Consider the following 16932-nt stretch of genomic DNA (forward strand, 5'->3'; position numbering starts at 1 on the left):
TGACAGATGTTTATGGATTTGAACAATGGGGTTGTGAATGTGTGTGTGTGTGTGTGTGTGTGTGTGTGTGTTGCAGGGTGCCAGATCATTAAGTTGACTTCCAGCAGTTTGTCTGTTAACTGGAGTAATTTGAAGAATGGAATGCTGTGATTTGCTATCAACTTTGTAGCCAGAGTCAGAGGGTTGAATCCATCTGTCACTGTGAGTTTAATGACTTTTAATCATGAGACAGAACTTCCTCTCCCTGTTCATCCCAAGCACATCCCCACACTCTTCCCAAATCTGCTCCAGAGGGAGGCGGGGAGTTCTGTCATGTGAGCATAAGTCATTCTGCTCACACAATTACTTTGTTGGATTTGGATACAACTCAGAGGCTACAATGTTCCATACCTAAGTTTTAATAGGGGTTGTCTTTGCTCTAGACAATATTGTTTATAATCTAAACAGATTTGTTACACCTAAAGCAACACCTTTTGCCCTGGCTGCAAGAAAGATAAGAGTTAGACAATATCACAACAAGTTAAGCTTGGTTTGAATTGATAGATGACACTTATGAACTCCAACGCCCTTTCTTTAAACCCATAATGCCTTGTGTTATGTAGTTGTTGTTGTATGCTGAATGTTATGGTTTGTAGTTTGGCAAATTCTAATGAAATTACTGTGTCTGTCCCAGCAATAAAACAAAAGAAACCTTTGAATACCATTTTTTCCTAGATATTAGTTATTAGTTGATTATGTTATACGTTTCTGCTAGATCTGTATTAGACACTTCAGTGATATATTCTCTGCTGCCCCCACTTTAAGTTCAATGTCAACATTACATCTTTTTGATACTGAGTGCTTAATACAAAGTCCTTTTTGCATCACCTTCAAATCTCAGGTTTATAGGAGAAAGAGTTGGCAATTGTTATGCCAGCAGATCATAGATCACAGCTGGGAGGTAGTTCATTCACCAGTTCAGTGCTTTGCACGCTTGCCAAGTGAGCAGATGCTTAGGAAGAAGTTAGCATGAGGTGACTTTTGGAAGAGATTATTCAGTTTTTATAAATAAAATTTAGAGTAAAAGCTTGGAATATAGATCCAAATCTATCAAAAGTGTGTGTGTGTGTGTGTGTGTGTGTGTGTGTATTTTGCCTTGTTAATAGTCCACAATTTTTACTTTGAAATCCATTGCTTTATTGTAACCTACTCGGTTTGCAATAATGAAAGATTTTCATCAAGGGTCAACACCTAATGAATGCAGAGATCTATGACCCATAGAGATGTACATACAAGTAATTTGTGATTCAGCCTTGTTTATTGTTGTTGTTGTTTAGTCGTGTCCAAATCTTCATGACCCCATGGACCAGAGCACACCAGGCACTCCTCTCTTCCACTGCCTCCTGCAGTTTGGTCAAACCCATGCTGGTATCTTCAAGAACACCTTCCAACCATCTTGTCCTCTGTCGTCCCCTTCTCCTTGTGCCCTCAATCTTTCCCAACATTGGGGTCTTTTCCAGGGAGTCTCCTCTTCTCATGAGGTGGCCAAAGTATTGGAGCCTCAGCTTCAGGATCTGTCCTTCCAGTCAGCACTCAGGGCTAATTTCCTTAAGAATGAAGAGGTTTGATCTTCTTGCATGGGACTCTCAAGAGTCTTCTCCAACACCATAATTCAAAAGCATCAATTCTTCGGCGATCAGCCATCTTTATGGTCCAGCTCTCACTTCCATACATCACTACTGGGTGATATATAAACATTACTTGTTTATTCCAGATGCACCCCATTGTGCTGAGGTATTCTTTGTTAAATTTGTATTGCATCTTTTCACCCATTATAAATTTCTGAGACTGCTTCCAGAAATGAAGTGGAGAGAATATAACTCCATGCAGGGCAGGTAGCTGACTTTCCCAAAATGGGAGCCAACCACAGTTTAGGATGATTTGTATCAGTGGCCCCCTATATCTCATCATTCCACAGCAAGATGAGGGCCTTAGAAGGATCACCAGGTCTATCCACTGGAAAATCTCTCAGGGTATTCAGGAATCCATTAGTATCTTGGGGCTGAGCATCCTAACTGGTCCCCCATCCTTGTTGGTGCAACAACTGAACAATAAAAGTCCAGCCCAAGCTATACCAGGAAGTTTTCTTACTATGATAATGATCAAAGAAATCATGGCAACAAAGTCAAAGAAACTCTTGTTTGCTTGCCAGCCTCACTCGAAAGGGAAAATCCCCACATATAACCCTAAAAAGTTTATTCCCAACCCACCAAAATATTATACAGCAAATAAAACAATATCATTTTGGGGGCCTCTAATATACAATGGTGGGACGCGGGTGGCGCTGTGGGTTAAAGCCTCAGCGCCTAGGACTTGCCGATCGAAAGGTCGGCGGTTCGAATCCCCGCGGCGGGATGCACTCCCGTCGCTTGGTCCCAGCGCCTGCCAACCTAGCAGTTCGAAAGCACCCTCGGGTGCAAGTAGATAAATAGGGACCGCTTACTAGCGGGAAGGTAAACAGTGTTCCCGTGTGCTGTGCTGGCTCACCAGATGCAGCTTGTCACGCTGGCCACGTGACCCAGAAGTGTCTGCGGACAGCGCTGTCTCCCGGCCTCTAGAGTGAGATGAGCGCACAACCCTAGAGTCTGTCAAGACTGGCCCGTACGGGCAGGGGTACCTTTACCTTAATATACAATGGTATGTTTAACACCACTTTAAGATGTTTCTGGTTTTCTCCATAGTTTTAAAATAACAAAACTTGTCAGAGCTGAACTACAGAGGAAATCCTGTCACAGATCTGTTTTTCCTCCCCTAGTTTTGAAAACCTGGTAACAGCAAAATCAAAGCTTGTAGAACATGTCAGTGGCAGTCTAGTATTTTGAACGCATCTTTGCAGCCCAAATTAACCTGCCAGGAAGGGTTTGTTAATCTGCTGTCTGTGTATGTGCATGAAATGGCACAGAAAAGCTCCCTGATGTTGGACCAGATGTTCTCTCATTAGAACAAAATAATGACCATATGTTTCTATTATTACAATGGTCAGAGCACATGTGGACAGACTTGGCTTCTTCTACTCCTGGTGATTAGACATTTTGGCCCTCTGGGGTGGAAAAAAAAAGAGAGCAAGGGGTTTCTTCTGGTAATGCATTCCTATTTCATAGAGGCAGAGAAGCAATTTAGGTTGCCTACAAAGATTCTTGCACCTTGCTTGTACGTGAGCCTTTCAGGTTTATCCTTTTCTCTTCTTTTTTAAACTCTAAAACATGTCTAGCTCTTTTATATAGCTGATGATTAGATGACAGGTTCTTCAAGGACCTGTGGAATTCTTTGTATAATCATCCTTGCCCCCTTCGAACAGAAATATAAAATAAATGGTGGGCTTATGAGTATATATCTTTTTAATATGATAATATCACCATCTGTTACCATGCTGTTAATGTGGCTATGAGGTTTCCTTTATAGATAGACGGTTTGGTAGTTATTTCAGGATTTATAAATGTTATATGAGATACGATTCTCCCTTTCTAAAGATACCATGAACACCACAACCCTCTATAGCAGAAGAGGGACGGCAATGGAGATTTCTATGGCTGTAATAAAGGCCCCATGTATGTATGGAACTAATTTTTCAACTGCAAAGAGGGAGTTCTTCAAAATACTATAGCCCCTGGGACATCTTTCTGAGTCTACAGGATTGTGCTCCAAATTTTGAATACACACACACCACGTTTCAAGGAACAAAGGTTGCATATTTATACTGTAGCTGTCTGCATTTGATTCTGATATGAACTCTGAGAAGTGAATTAAACTTGAAAGATAACAATCCAAAGTTACCTAGTGGTTTTCATGCCTGAAGGGAATTTCAACCTATGACTCCTGGTGCCAAATTCAAAATGTTCTTCACTGAAATACCCTGCTTTTCAAGCTCTTTTATTTTAGTACAGGGGTCAGCAACCTTTTTCAGCTGTGGGCCGGTCCACCGTACCTCAGACCATGTGGGGGGCCGGACTATATTTTGAAAAAAATAATGAACAAATTCCTATGCCCCACAAATAACCCAGAGATGCATTTTAAATAACAACACACATTCTACTCATGTAAAAACACCAGGCAGGCCCCACAAATAACCCAGAGATGCATTTTAAATAAAAGGACACATTCTATTCATTTAAAAACAGGCTGATTCCCGGACCATCTGCGGGCCGGATTGAGAAGGCGATTGGGCCGCATCCGGCCCACAGGCCTTAGGTTGCCTACCCCTGTTTTAGTATATTTTAGATACCCTCTAGCAGTCTGGTCTTGTAACATTTACCTATTTTAACTGCTGTATCACAATCAACCAAGAAATTTTGAAAATAGAAGTTACAAACAAACATTACCCTTCTCTTAGGCTCAGTTATATTATTATGAGTTCCTTATTTCCAAAAATAGTGAGTAATTCCAGGTTTCCTTTGGAATGAAGTTCCTTTGGAAAGAGAGATTTCTGTGGTTTTATGGCATTTTGTAATATTGGGTTTATTTACAAACATACAAAGGTGGTAGCAGAAAATCTATCACTCCCACAACAGCAGATTAACAGCACAGCATGAGATCAACAGAGCATAGCAGAGCTGAGCTGAAATTTCTCAGAATGCATTTTTCTCTGAGAAATGTTACATTCCCCCCCCCCCACTGCCATGGAAATACACCACTTTTACGTTACCCACCATTTTGTTGGGTTAATGGTGGCCACCATTGCCAGTGAAAGATACAAAATGGTGGGCAGGTTGCCAATACAGTTGCTACTTGCAGCACCAGCAAAAATAACCGCTGCCACCTTAGGGAAAAATAGAAAAGGAGTTAATGCTAATTGTGAACCCTACATCCGATGAACAGATGGAAAAATTCTGCTCCTCTACATGGATAAATTTGATTAAATAGTCCTCCCTACTTCACTGTTCTCCAATATGTTAGAGATAAGGCCCACTATATTCTATCTGTCTGGCAGCAGCTCTCAAAAATGGGAACTCTGTTCCAGCCCTGAAAAATCCTTTGCCTGAGGATCTGAGACTGCATCAAATCACACACTCCACCACTGAGCTTGACTCCATCCACTGTAATACAAAATACCCTCTTTCCATTAATGCTTGTTCTGCTTCTTGCAGGAAAAAAATAAAGAACTTTTGATCACAGAGCAGGCTCATTTTGCCTTGAGCATTAGTGGAGAAGTTTGCATTTACAAATCCCTGGCTGATATTTTCAGACATGAGCAACTAGTCTGCATTATAATATTCTTTAAAAAGAAAGAAAGAAAGAAATGATATAAAGAAATGTATATATTCTTGCTATATACTGCAAGACTAAGCATATTTATGTAGAGTAAGCCCCACTACACTCAATGGGATGTACTGCCATGTAAGTTCACCTTGTTTTGTTTTGGAGGTCCAGATTTAAATTCAACACAAAAAGTGCATACAGGGCTTTGGAAAAGCTCACGCTTATGAAATGAAGTTTATGAGGCTTTATCTACAGAGACTTGTTTGTGGATTACAGTATGCCTTCGGAAGATTAATCTCTGATAGAAAGGTGGGCTGCAGAACCACTCGGCTCTATCCAGAATGGAATGCAAATATTTAGTCACTGATTATCTGGTCCTTTTTTGTAAATAGCTGCAACTTCCTTAATAGGGCAGCCAGTAGCAGTCCTTTGCCCCGTCCCCTCAACTAAAGATACTGTAATCTAAGTGTGAAAAGAACAATATAGTGGTTAGGGATACAGAAGGCTTCCAGATGATCTGTTTATTGAGCATTTATCCTGTTTTGTTTGCAAGGAGATTAGACCACATTTAAACAAATAAATAAGCATTCATTTTATATTTGCTTGCAGGGAGGCTAGGTGAGCAGTGCAGCAAAGCGAGAGTTATCCCACTCTGTGGCATTCCATTTGGTTTGGGAAGGGTACTCACTGTTTGAAGAAACCTTGCAGAGGCTCTGACCTAATCCCAGAAAGCAGCAGGGGTCAGGATAACTTTAATATTTTTATTGATTTGTGAATATCAAAACAGCAACTCAACAGCAACTCAAAACAGTTAGGACTTGCTACCCAGACAAGACTAAGACTCCAGCTAGTTCTCACCTTAACTATGAAGGGAGCAACACAGTACCTGGGGGAGAGGATTGTTCTGTTATAGACCAGGCAAGTCTCATAAAGAGATAAGGTACAGTTATTCTTTACCTATTGCAGAACACTCCACCTTTAAAGGAAGTGGGTTTCTAGTGCAAGAACTCCGAATCAGCTTTAATTGTGAATTTGAATCTCACCAGAAAATTGTATCAGTCTGGAATTCCCAGAAACATAGAACTGAGTTTGGGATCTGTTCACTGACATTATTTTGTGGGTGCTGACTGTTCCTCTCTCCTATCAGATATGGAAGCAGTAGACTTTGGCTTTGCATGTTGAGGGTATGTTTCCTTCTGGACTCAACTGTATTTTTGTAATTCAAGTGGAATATTTGAAAGCATGGAAATCCTCTTGTGACATCCTTCCTAAGGAAACTACCATATTTTTTGCTCTATAAGACTCACTTTTTCCCTCCTAAAAAGTAAGGGGAAATGTGTGTGCATCTTATGGAGCGAATGCAGGCTGCGCAGCTATCCCAGAAGCCAGAACAGCAAGAGGGATTGCTGCTTTTGTTGCGCAGCGATCCCTCTTGTTCTGGCTTCTGAGAGTCAGAATATTTTTTTTCTTGTTTTCCTCCTCCAAAAACTAGGTGCGTCTTATGGTCTGCTGCATCTTATAGAGCAAAAAATACGGTAATTTCAGGCAAGTGCTGCATGCCTGAAGCTTCTTACCTATTAGAGAAGCCGAAGGAGCATTTCCAAATGCTGAATGGCAGCCACACTGACTAAAATCCACTTTTTTTTCTTGCCCATTGAGGACTTGATGGGGAACAATCAATAAATATTTACTTGAGTGGAATTCATAGGCTGAGAAGAGGTTTTTAGGATTCCAGCCAAGAGGGAAGAAAAATATATTTCAGAAAATATTTACCTCCCCATCTATGTTGTTTTCAGACAGGTATGCAATGATGACAGCTTAAGAGCTTTGCATTATCTTGTGTTTTTCCAAGGTAAAGGGTGTGTATGAGAGCCTTAAATTGCTTCTAAATCACCAATTGTTGAAGACATCAAAGTCCACTCAGCCAAGTCGATTTCCGTCATACTGAGCATGCAGATGGCAGCACACAGCAAAAGGCAAATATAGTATAGTTAGGTGCTTGTCTCTAAATAGTGTTCTTGAGTTTTTTCAACCTGCTAGGGAAAGAAGGATGCCCAGTGAATAAACCTGAGCTCATTTCAATGTGTGTTTTAGCTTTGGAGAATAATATCATGGCTGTCATAATTTTCCCCGACTCTGTTGTTGTTGTTGTTGTTCTCAGTGAAGATATGAATAAACATTAAACGTCTTTGGGGTGATCTCGGATAAGTCCCCTCACACACACACATTCTGCGGTTTCCACAGTGTCCTGCAAATACATAATATGTGCCTAAAAGAGAAACGAGTTTGTTGTTTTTTTTAAAAAAAAAAGACTGTGAGGGGAAAGCGGGAATAAACTAGAGTGCAATATAATTATATATGAACTCCTAATGCTTCTTTCTAGATAACATCTGCACTAGCATCAGTCTGAGTGGCATCTGTTGACTTCATATAGAGTTCTTTAAGCATTGTAAAAAGATCTTTAGATATTGTGTGCCAATTTTAACATATGCTATTACAAAAGTTGTTTTCATTGCAGCACAGTAAATGACAACTGGGATCTTCTGGTGGATGACTTTTTGTGGTCCCCTGTGTCCCTATACCAGAAACTGTGCATGTAGTGAGGCAAGCCCTGCCCTGTGGAACTCCTTGCTTAAAGAAGTCCTGTGGGAGTCTTCCCTACTTTCTTTTATATGCCTTTTAAAAACTGGGCTGTTCAGATAGGCCTTTGGAATTCATCCTTTTTATTTTTATTTTTAAAAAAACACCAACACTTTTGAATGACATTTCATTGTTTTTACTGACATTATTATTATCGTATTATGTATTTATGTGGTACAACACTTTGCTATATTTCCTACAGAAGTGTGGGTTTATAAATATTTAAATAACGAAATAAATAAGCTCTGAGATAAATTCCACACACACTGGCATTTATGAATTTGAATTGTTCATGGGCATTTTAAATATTTGATTTGTGCTGGTTGTAGGCTGAGCTAAAGATTGAATTCTAAGTTGTTTGCTTTAGTTTATAAGGCTCGCCTTAGGGGGAAAAACAACAGATCTCTCCTAGAGTAATGGTGTTTCTGTGGGTGTTCATGAACAAACATATCCATCAGGTCAATTCAATACAAGCCTGTGAAGATTGAGGCCTTGAAGTGAATTTGGTATGCAAAGTGTAACCAATCAACAGGCTATGCAGTGACGTGATATATTCCTCATGGCTTCATATATATTGGGAAGGACTAACCTGAGCAACCGGGGGTGATACTAAAGTGTGGAGATAGAAGTCCTTATTTGTGGTGGAGACAAATAATTGATGCTGCAATTATATAAGATCCAACTTAGTCCTTTCTGATAATTAAAAATCATCTTAAGTTACTTCGTTAAGAAGTCTTAACAAGTATTTTTCACTGTCTCTCCTAAAATGAATAAAACTGGGGAGGCAGGAGGAGCTATAGTGCAGAGATGTTTTTATATATGGTGCCCCCCCCCCATTATTTCATGTGTTGGTGTTTGATAAGTTAGAATACGTGATACAATAATCGCCTACATACTTGGGAGAGGGCAAGGCAGTGGTCAAAGTAAGGAGCAGGACTTGTTTGAGTATACATGGGAACAGGCAGACCTTGTTATTGTATTTTAATATTTTGCTGGAAGCCGCCCAGAGTGGCTGGGGAAACCCAGCCAGATGGGCGGGGTATAAATTATCATTATGATCATTATCATTATCATCGTCTACCTGTCACAAGAAAAAAGGAGGCGGAGGATTTCTCCTTCCCATGAGGCTGGACTAGGGATTATCTGGGGTACCCAAGTGCTCTAAATGTATATTGTGGATGTGGCTATATTATCCAGTGGCATGTGGTCAGTGGACTAGGTTAGTCCCCTAAATGTTCACAGTGAATTATGGTACTAAGTCTGCTTCCTCCTTCCCAAAGCCTGGGAAGCTTCCGCCTGACTTAGGGAGGGAGGCGCGATGCTCACATGTGTGATTTCAGGACATCACAATGTTCCTTGCACAATGTCACACACGCCCCATCACCCTTGCAGGCTGGGGCCTCTGGCCCTAACTGTTCCCCTGCAAAAAAATTCACTGTGCACCATTGATATCATCACATCATCGTATTCTCTATCCGAATCCCCCTTGTTTCCTAGAAAACATTGTCCCCACAACCGAAGGCATCATCAGGTGGTATACTTCTTCTGATTTCTTCATTTGCATTCTACTGTGGACCGGGAAGATTTTCATCATTCATTTCTTCTTTATATCTGATGTATTTTGAAATCTAGAGCAGCCGAACCACATTCTCATGATGCCAGTGAGACCATTTGTGAGAGCCTTATGACAGCTAGAAAAGGTTATCAAATTATAAGGGTAACTCTCTTTAGAAACTGAAGGGAGATTCTCATCAATTTGATTTCCCCCCACATTCAGCTTTGTAACAGCAACTGATGAAAATATCTGCTGAGTAGCTGAGAGCAATCAAGCAAAATAGAATATTTATAAGAATGAAATAGAGAAATAATGGAAAGGAAATTGTCTTGGAAACCACGACAATTCCAACAGAGAATCAAACAATGCAATGTAAATATAATGCCGCTCTCGTTATTCAAGATATTGTTGAAGGGGAAGGAGAAAAAAGGAGAAGCATGTGTATGACTACAATTATGTTGGTTCATAGGAGAGCAATGAAGAAGGGCCTTTGTAGTAAAAAAAAGAACAACTAGAGACCTACCAAAGCTATCATTCACTATAATTAATCTTACAAGCTTTAAGATACCCTTTAAGAACAAAGGGAATATGTTGTGCTCTAAAGATTCTCATCTTCACTCTAGACGAAAAAAGTTGTCTTCAATACAGTCCAGTATATATAGCTGTAGAACCTACATGGAAATTAATATGCTACACTTGGATATTAATATTAACATGTGGGATAGACTTTGCATGGATAATACAAGAGAATTCTCTTCTTATATGTAGCGTTTAATTAAGTGTTCAGGAATGAAATGGCGTGCTATGACAAAGCTATAAAATCATCCTCAGGCTGTTCTCTCTCTCTGTGTGTGCTTCTTTGACAAACTCCTGACATGTCTTCAGAGTACAGAAAAGAGTCCTGAGACCAATAACATCATTGCTATTACTCTTTCTGTAACTATTTCCACCACCACCACCACACACACACTTCATTTGTAAAATCTGAACTTTTGACTTTTTTAATTAAATCAGCGTCCCTGAATTTCTGGTGTCTACTAGATTTTCCAGTCCTGGGAGATGGCATTCCTGCTCAGTGTAGGAACATTCCCAAGAAGTCTATCCAAATGGTGAACTGCTCACACCAGCTTCCAGTTTAGAACTATGTTTTTCAGAGTCCTAAGATCATGAACTGACACTTCTCTCCCACCTCCAAAAGCTCCATGAAGTTCAAAAGACTTTTGAAATTCAGGCTGTTTGTTGTAGCTTGGAAGCATTAACACTTGTTGCAGAATAGGACCTAACTTCAGTGAACGTTTATCAAACTTTCACTATAACAGGTGTAGAAAAATCATAGCAACCATTTATTTCCTTTGTGAGTAAAGCTGGTCTTTGATGCTTGTTTCCCCTGAGGCAATGATATTCTGGGCATGTAAATACTAATAACAGATGTTCAGGGCAGGAAGATGTACAGAATGTACAGAGTCCAGAGCAGCCTCTTAAGTGAGATGGGTGCACAACCCTAGAGTCGGACACGACTGACCCGTACGGGAAGAGGTACCTTTACCTCTACCTTACAGAGTCCAAGGGTGACTGTCACTAGCTGGGAAGCTTCAGTTTTGTCCTTGAACTCGCAGGTTCAAGTGCAATGGGGCAAGAAGTTTATTTTTGCTGATGGAAACTTTGACGTCCCTGCATTCTCCCTAAATCTGTTCTGGGGTTTTTCCCAACCAGTCAGAGCCAGCAGCTAGGAAAGTGGTTCACATAACTTTTCTTTTCTTCTCCTGCCGCCTCCTGTTTGACCCCTTGCATTCTCATCATGAGACTCTAAGATAAAAGAGGGCTTGGAAATTGATTCAGGGTCCAAATGCACAGACTTGATGAAAACATTAATCATGCTGAAGTTAATTAAACTTCCAATAGACTAATCAGCTATAAATTAATGCTTTTGTATCCAACTTGCTAAGGGCATGAGGTGGTAGATGTTTCTATGAAAAACTTCTTCTTTACTTTTTTGTATTTCTTGTTTACATTTGGCTCTCGTTGGGCAGAATAGCAAAGGTCAGGCACTCCAAATGAATCTTTGTCTCCAAAGGAATCTGGTGGTCATGGTTAGAGTTGTGGTTGTAGTGGTACTTTGATGACATCCTCCTTCTCTCTGCATGCACTTCTGTGGTCCTTTCCAATAGACTCATTCCCTACAGATTGGCTGGCCTGCTCCCATAGGATCTGCAGACTTCTATCAATATAAGAAGCTGCCCAACAGAACCAACATGACAGCTGGATCAGAAGAAACAATGGTTCATTACACTTAGGATATTGTATGAAAATGGTAACTGCTATCAGAGTATCACTTAGCTGTATGCATGGTATTAAAAATGAACAATAACTTTCTTTCAATTTAATTTCCTACTTTTCTTTTTATCTTTCCTTTAGTGGTTTTTGGCCAGTTTGTATTTTTCCAGACGTCACTCCATGACGTGGTTGAGGTATATGATGGCCCAACTCAACAGTCGTCTTTATTATCTTCTCTTTCAGGATCTCATTCAGGTATATCATCATAGAACAACCATGCATTCCTTGTTTGTTGAGTAAAGATTTGTGCCAGATATTCTGGTGGATAGATGGTTGATACTGATTTTTTTCTTCTTAATGTGGGTGGGTTAAAATTCCAAAATATTTTCTTATGCAAATAAATTACAATGAGATCAGTTGAAAGGAGGTGTTTCTGTATGATTCAAGCCACATGTAATCATTCCTCAGAAGTGAGAAAAATCTTGGATATACATGCTTAAGCCACTGATATCTTTGCTAAAAAGATGAATAGAGGAATAGCCTTTGTTAGCAAAATATCCCCTCTCCGAAACACCACTTGTAAAAGGTAATAACTTACGAGATGTAACTAATCAACTGTGATACTTTATGTCTAGGTCAATCAATATGAACCTGACAGAATATCAAGTTAGACCCAAAAGGACCCTAACACTGAGATTAGGATTTAAAATAACATGTTTGCCAGATGTAATGCAAACAGTATTTTAGGATTATTGGCAAAAAAAACCCCCACCAACGTGTTTCTGAGATACAATGCTTGTTGTCTTGAATAGGAGAATCCCTTCCCTTGAGCTCAGGGAACCAGATTACCATCCGATTTACTTCAGTTGGACCCATAACAGCTAAAGGATTTCACTTTGTTTATCAAGGTATGAAACATGAGTGCTTCAAATATGCTTCACTTAAACCTTTGTGCTAATCTTACACATTTCCTTTCATTTCTAAGACCTTTCTTTAACACACACACACATTTTAAAAACCCCAACTCCAGTCAGTCTGAAACTGTATCCAACACAACAGAGATTAAGAAGTATAAAATATTGATAGGGAAAATACTATCTGGTTGATATATCCAGTGCAGTGGTACGCATACCCCTAAACATTTTGTGAATCTTTGTACTTTTGTCCATTCACTGTATTTATTTTTCCCAATTTGAGCTATAAAATGGTGGTTTTCTTGAGTCAAAATGAGAGTACCCATAAAAAATTTTTAAGGAAAAAAGCACTGGATACCATATTTCCTTATGTATTTTGAATCCCTGTGGTTATTATTAGCATGTTTAAGAAGAATAACCATTCATGAAACTTAAATTTGTAGAAAAGCTATGAAGGGTTTGCAAACTTGAAGTGAGACCGGGAGACTCCCTTTTTCCATTTTGCTTATTATCTGATCTATTTATATTCAACCTTGCCTGCCACTCAAATACATATTTCAGTATCATTGTGGATTTAGACAGTGTATTACCCTGAGCTAAATCAATAATTTTGCTGTTAATTATTAAGTCATTTCACTTCATTTACTTTATTTACCATGTTATGGTTCAGGCACTTAAAATGACTGCACGTCAACATTTGCTACTGTAATTCAGTCTTTTATAAAATTTGAATACTGATCTGACAAACAGATCATATATTCATAAAACCATAGCCAATACATTTAAATATCTATCCATCACAACAATATGAACTTCATATATTAATTCAATAATGCATCACAGTTTGTTTGTTTTTTATCCAACTAATGTACAGTACAACCCCAGCATGATTTTTCAAAGGGCTCGTAGGGACAGCTCTTTTATCTAATCAGAACTGTTGTTTTACTTAACGTTTATAAGTATAGGCCTTGTTATATAAGATAAAATAGATATATACACTCAATCAGGAACTGCATCAAAGTGATTTTTTTTAAAAACCCTAATTTTAAATGTATTTTAAATGTTTGCGCAGGCTAAAAAAATATTTTTGCACTATGAATCAGTACATGCCATTTCTTGTGGGTTTCTAGCGGTTCCAAGAACAAGTGCAACCCAATGCAGTTCGGTGCCGGAGCCACGATTTGGGAAAAGAATTGGAAATGAGTTTGCGGTTGGTTCATTGGTTCTTTTTGAGTGTAATCCAGGTTACATACTCTATGGATCAATAGCAATTAGATGTGACACAGTGCCCAATGCATTGGCACAGTGGAATGATTCCCTTCCTACATGTGTTGGTGAGTAGTTAAAAGTTGTATTTTTGTAAAGGTCTAGTTACTGTCTAATGAAGTATTGTATCAAATACTGACACATTTGTTCCTGTGCTTTTGCCAGCATCCATGCCTTACTGGCCTTCTGTTATATGTAGAATTATACAAAGTTAGCACTAAAGAGAATCAGGAATCCCATCCTTTCTTTTCTGTAGCTGTTAATATTTTTCTCCCTTATGTTAGAAAATACTGTTTACACTAATCACTAAACTCACAGGATTCTGAAAATGTCACCTCATTTTTACACATTTCCAGGGAAACGTTGCAATTCCTCTAAATAGTGCGTTCAACCCACACACTTGTTTACCCTTTTGCTCTATTATTCCTGTCTATGGCACTTACATTTTCCAAGATTTTGCTGGGTTACATCTAATGGTGTCAATGCACAAGGGAAGTGGGCTTCTCTGCACACAGCAGGACTTCCATTTGATCCTGCAGCTCCCAGTATACTCAGAACTCTGCTTCAGAGACTCCATACCTAAGATATTGACTGCCGAACCCTGCTACTGTGTTCATTCCATCATCACTTCTAAGACTAGGAGACCGAATTCGTTCTACATTCCTGTACCATTGCTCATAGTTTCTCAGTATCTTGTATTCTGTCTTAAGCTGCTTTGACCTGTTTACACTCTTCTTTTTTTATGAGTATGCAACATTTGAAAGTTTGCTTTGTTTCTTCATGATGACAATTCTTCTTAGCTGATTTATTTTTATTTTTTTTTTAAAATAACCAGATAATCAATAGGGAGGAGGGTGGGTCTTTATATAAGGGTTTTTATGATATCAAAGGCTGGTTTTAGTATTTTTAAAATTTAAACCCATCCTATAAGACCTTGGTATCCGTACCTACTCATGTGCTGATATTATTGGCTGAGAGGTACTCTTTAGGTGCCTTAATCAAATTAAACACAATGGCTGGCTACAAAAGAAAGAGACTTTCCAGCAGTAGCATCTCTGTTGTGGAAGACCATCCCCAAGGAGGGCCACCAGGTCGTTTAAATACTTACATGTCTTTTCAGCATCAAACACCATTTCATTTTTCCAGATGTTCTAGGCTACTCTTTACCAACTTGGTCGCTCCAAATGTTTTGGACCACAACTCCCATCGGCCTCAGCCAACTTGCTTGATGGGTGTGATGGGAGTTGTAGTCCAAAACATCTGCATCAGCTTTATTATGCAGTGCCCTGATATTATTTTTAGCCCTATGGTGTTTGTTTTGTTTTGTTTTTGCATTTCTTTCCCTTGCTTTAATTCTTTAGGGCTGTGCTGTTTAATATCTTGGTCTCTATTTTAAAGACGTTTGTCTTGTTTGTGTTTTTGCAGAATTTTTAAAAATGACAATGTGATTTTCATCTTGGAGCCAATTTTACTTGCATGCTGCCCACAGAATGATTGTTATAGGATGGCTTATAAATTGAATAAATAAAATAAATTACAAAAGTTAATTTGACCCAAGGAAGGTAGTTGCTCTTCATTAGTGCACATCACTCTTCTAATCTAGGTCATAAATATGCATGAGCTTAAAACTGCTCTGAAGAAAATCAGGTTAATAATTGAAATGCTAGCCATGACCATTTTAAATTGCCGTAGCTCTGTAGCAACTGCCTCAATGTTTCCTTACAGATATCAGCTATCAGTCATTCTGTCTGCTCCTGCTTTTACCAGTAATTATTTAAACTGTTTAAGTGACACTGACCTTTAGTTTATTCATGTAGTCCCTGACAGATTCTATCAGTTATATGCAATACAAAATGTAGCTCCTACATTCATTACTCAGATAAGTTTCCTTCTTCTACATATTCTTCAAGTCCTCATTTTTGTATCTAATGAAATGAGCTCAAGGACTTGATAATGTTGTTCCACAGGAGTGATGCATGGGCTGCTAATGGTACTGATAAAACTTCTCATCAATCATTTCTCCAAGCCATTATAATACCAGCAGAATATCTGTATTTAGATGACAGTCTAATGTGGTTATATTAGAATGTCTAGTTTCTTGACCGCAAGTATCATTCATGTTTAGCATCAAATATCAGTGTGGTGCCCTTATGAGTTCTTTCTGTTTATGTCTGTTATTATTGTCATTATTTATTTTGTGTGTTGCACAAATGTGGGCTTTACTGTTTTGACAAAAGTACACTGGACTCCAGCAAAGTCGGCTTTTTAAAAAAATGGAGCTGCTTTGCGACAGAAAAAAATAGGCTATATTTTATTTAAGCCCTGAGGGCTCATTACATCTCTAAGAAGCCCCTTTTGACCTAGATCTAGGCCCCACTGCCTTTTAATCTCAGACTGAATTCTCAGACTGAAACCTGCATCATAAATGGGTTCAAAGCTGAACAAGAAAGGCCAAAATTTCCCAGGCCTAATCTGTTAAAATAAAATGCCCTAGCTAATCAGAGGGCTATTCTGTATTCCATGGTGTAGATTATATTAAGGCTGCGAACCTATACTGTGGTACCTCGGGTTACATACGCTTCAGGTTACAGACTCCGCTAACCCAGAAGTAGTGCTTCAGGTTAAGAACTTTGCTTCAGGATGAGAACAGAAATCGTGCTCCAGCGGCGCGGCGGCAGCGGGAGGCCCCATTAGCTAAAGTGGTGCTTCAGGTTAAGAACAGTTTCAGGTTAAGTACGGACCTCCGGAACGAATTAAGTACTTAACCCGAGGTACCACTGTACAAGCAAAACTGGGTCTAAGTCACATTGAACTCAGCAGGCCTGAGTAGACATGCTTAGGGCTGGGCTGTAAGTCTGTATATTAAACTATATTAAGTGAGGGCAGATCCACACTGTGCTTTTAAAGCATATCTAATGAACTTCACTCCCCAAATAATCCTGCAAAAAGCAGCTTATTAAAGGATGCTAGGACTTGGAGCTCTCAGATGGGGAAACAATGGTTCCAGGTTTTGTAAGGGAAATTAATATGCTTTCATAGAATTCTAAG

General features: G+C 39.1%; 1 protein-coding gene across 5 annotated transcripts in view; it reads left to right on the plus strand.

Moving 5' to 3' along the window:
- The window catches only part of CSMD3 (CUB and Sushi multiple domains 3), a 578955-nt gene that overhangs the window by 446607 nt on the left and 115416 nt on the right, over nt 1-16932 (plus strand). For all 5 annotated transcript variants that reach the window (XR_013988260.1, XM_081012460.1, XM_081012461.1 and 2 more), the window contains 3 exons: nt 11846-11959; nt 12517-12612; nt 13749-13952. Coding sequence is in view for 4 of the 5 variants with exons in the window: in XM_081012460.1 (XP_080868586.1) it covers nt 11846-11959; nt 12517-12612; nt 13749-13952 (414 nt within the window). In the remaining variant the exon portion in view is untranslated. The remainder of the gene's footprint in view (nt 1-11845; nt 11960-12516; nt 12613-13748; nt 13953-16932) is intronic.

Source organism: Podarcis pityusensis, assembly GCF_964106645.2.
Source record: "Podarcis pityusensis genome assembly, chromosome: 7".
NCBI lineage: Eukaryota > Metazoa > Chordata > Lepidosauria > Squamata > Lacertidae > Podarcis > Podarcis pityusensis.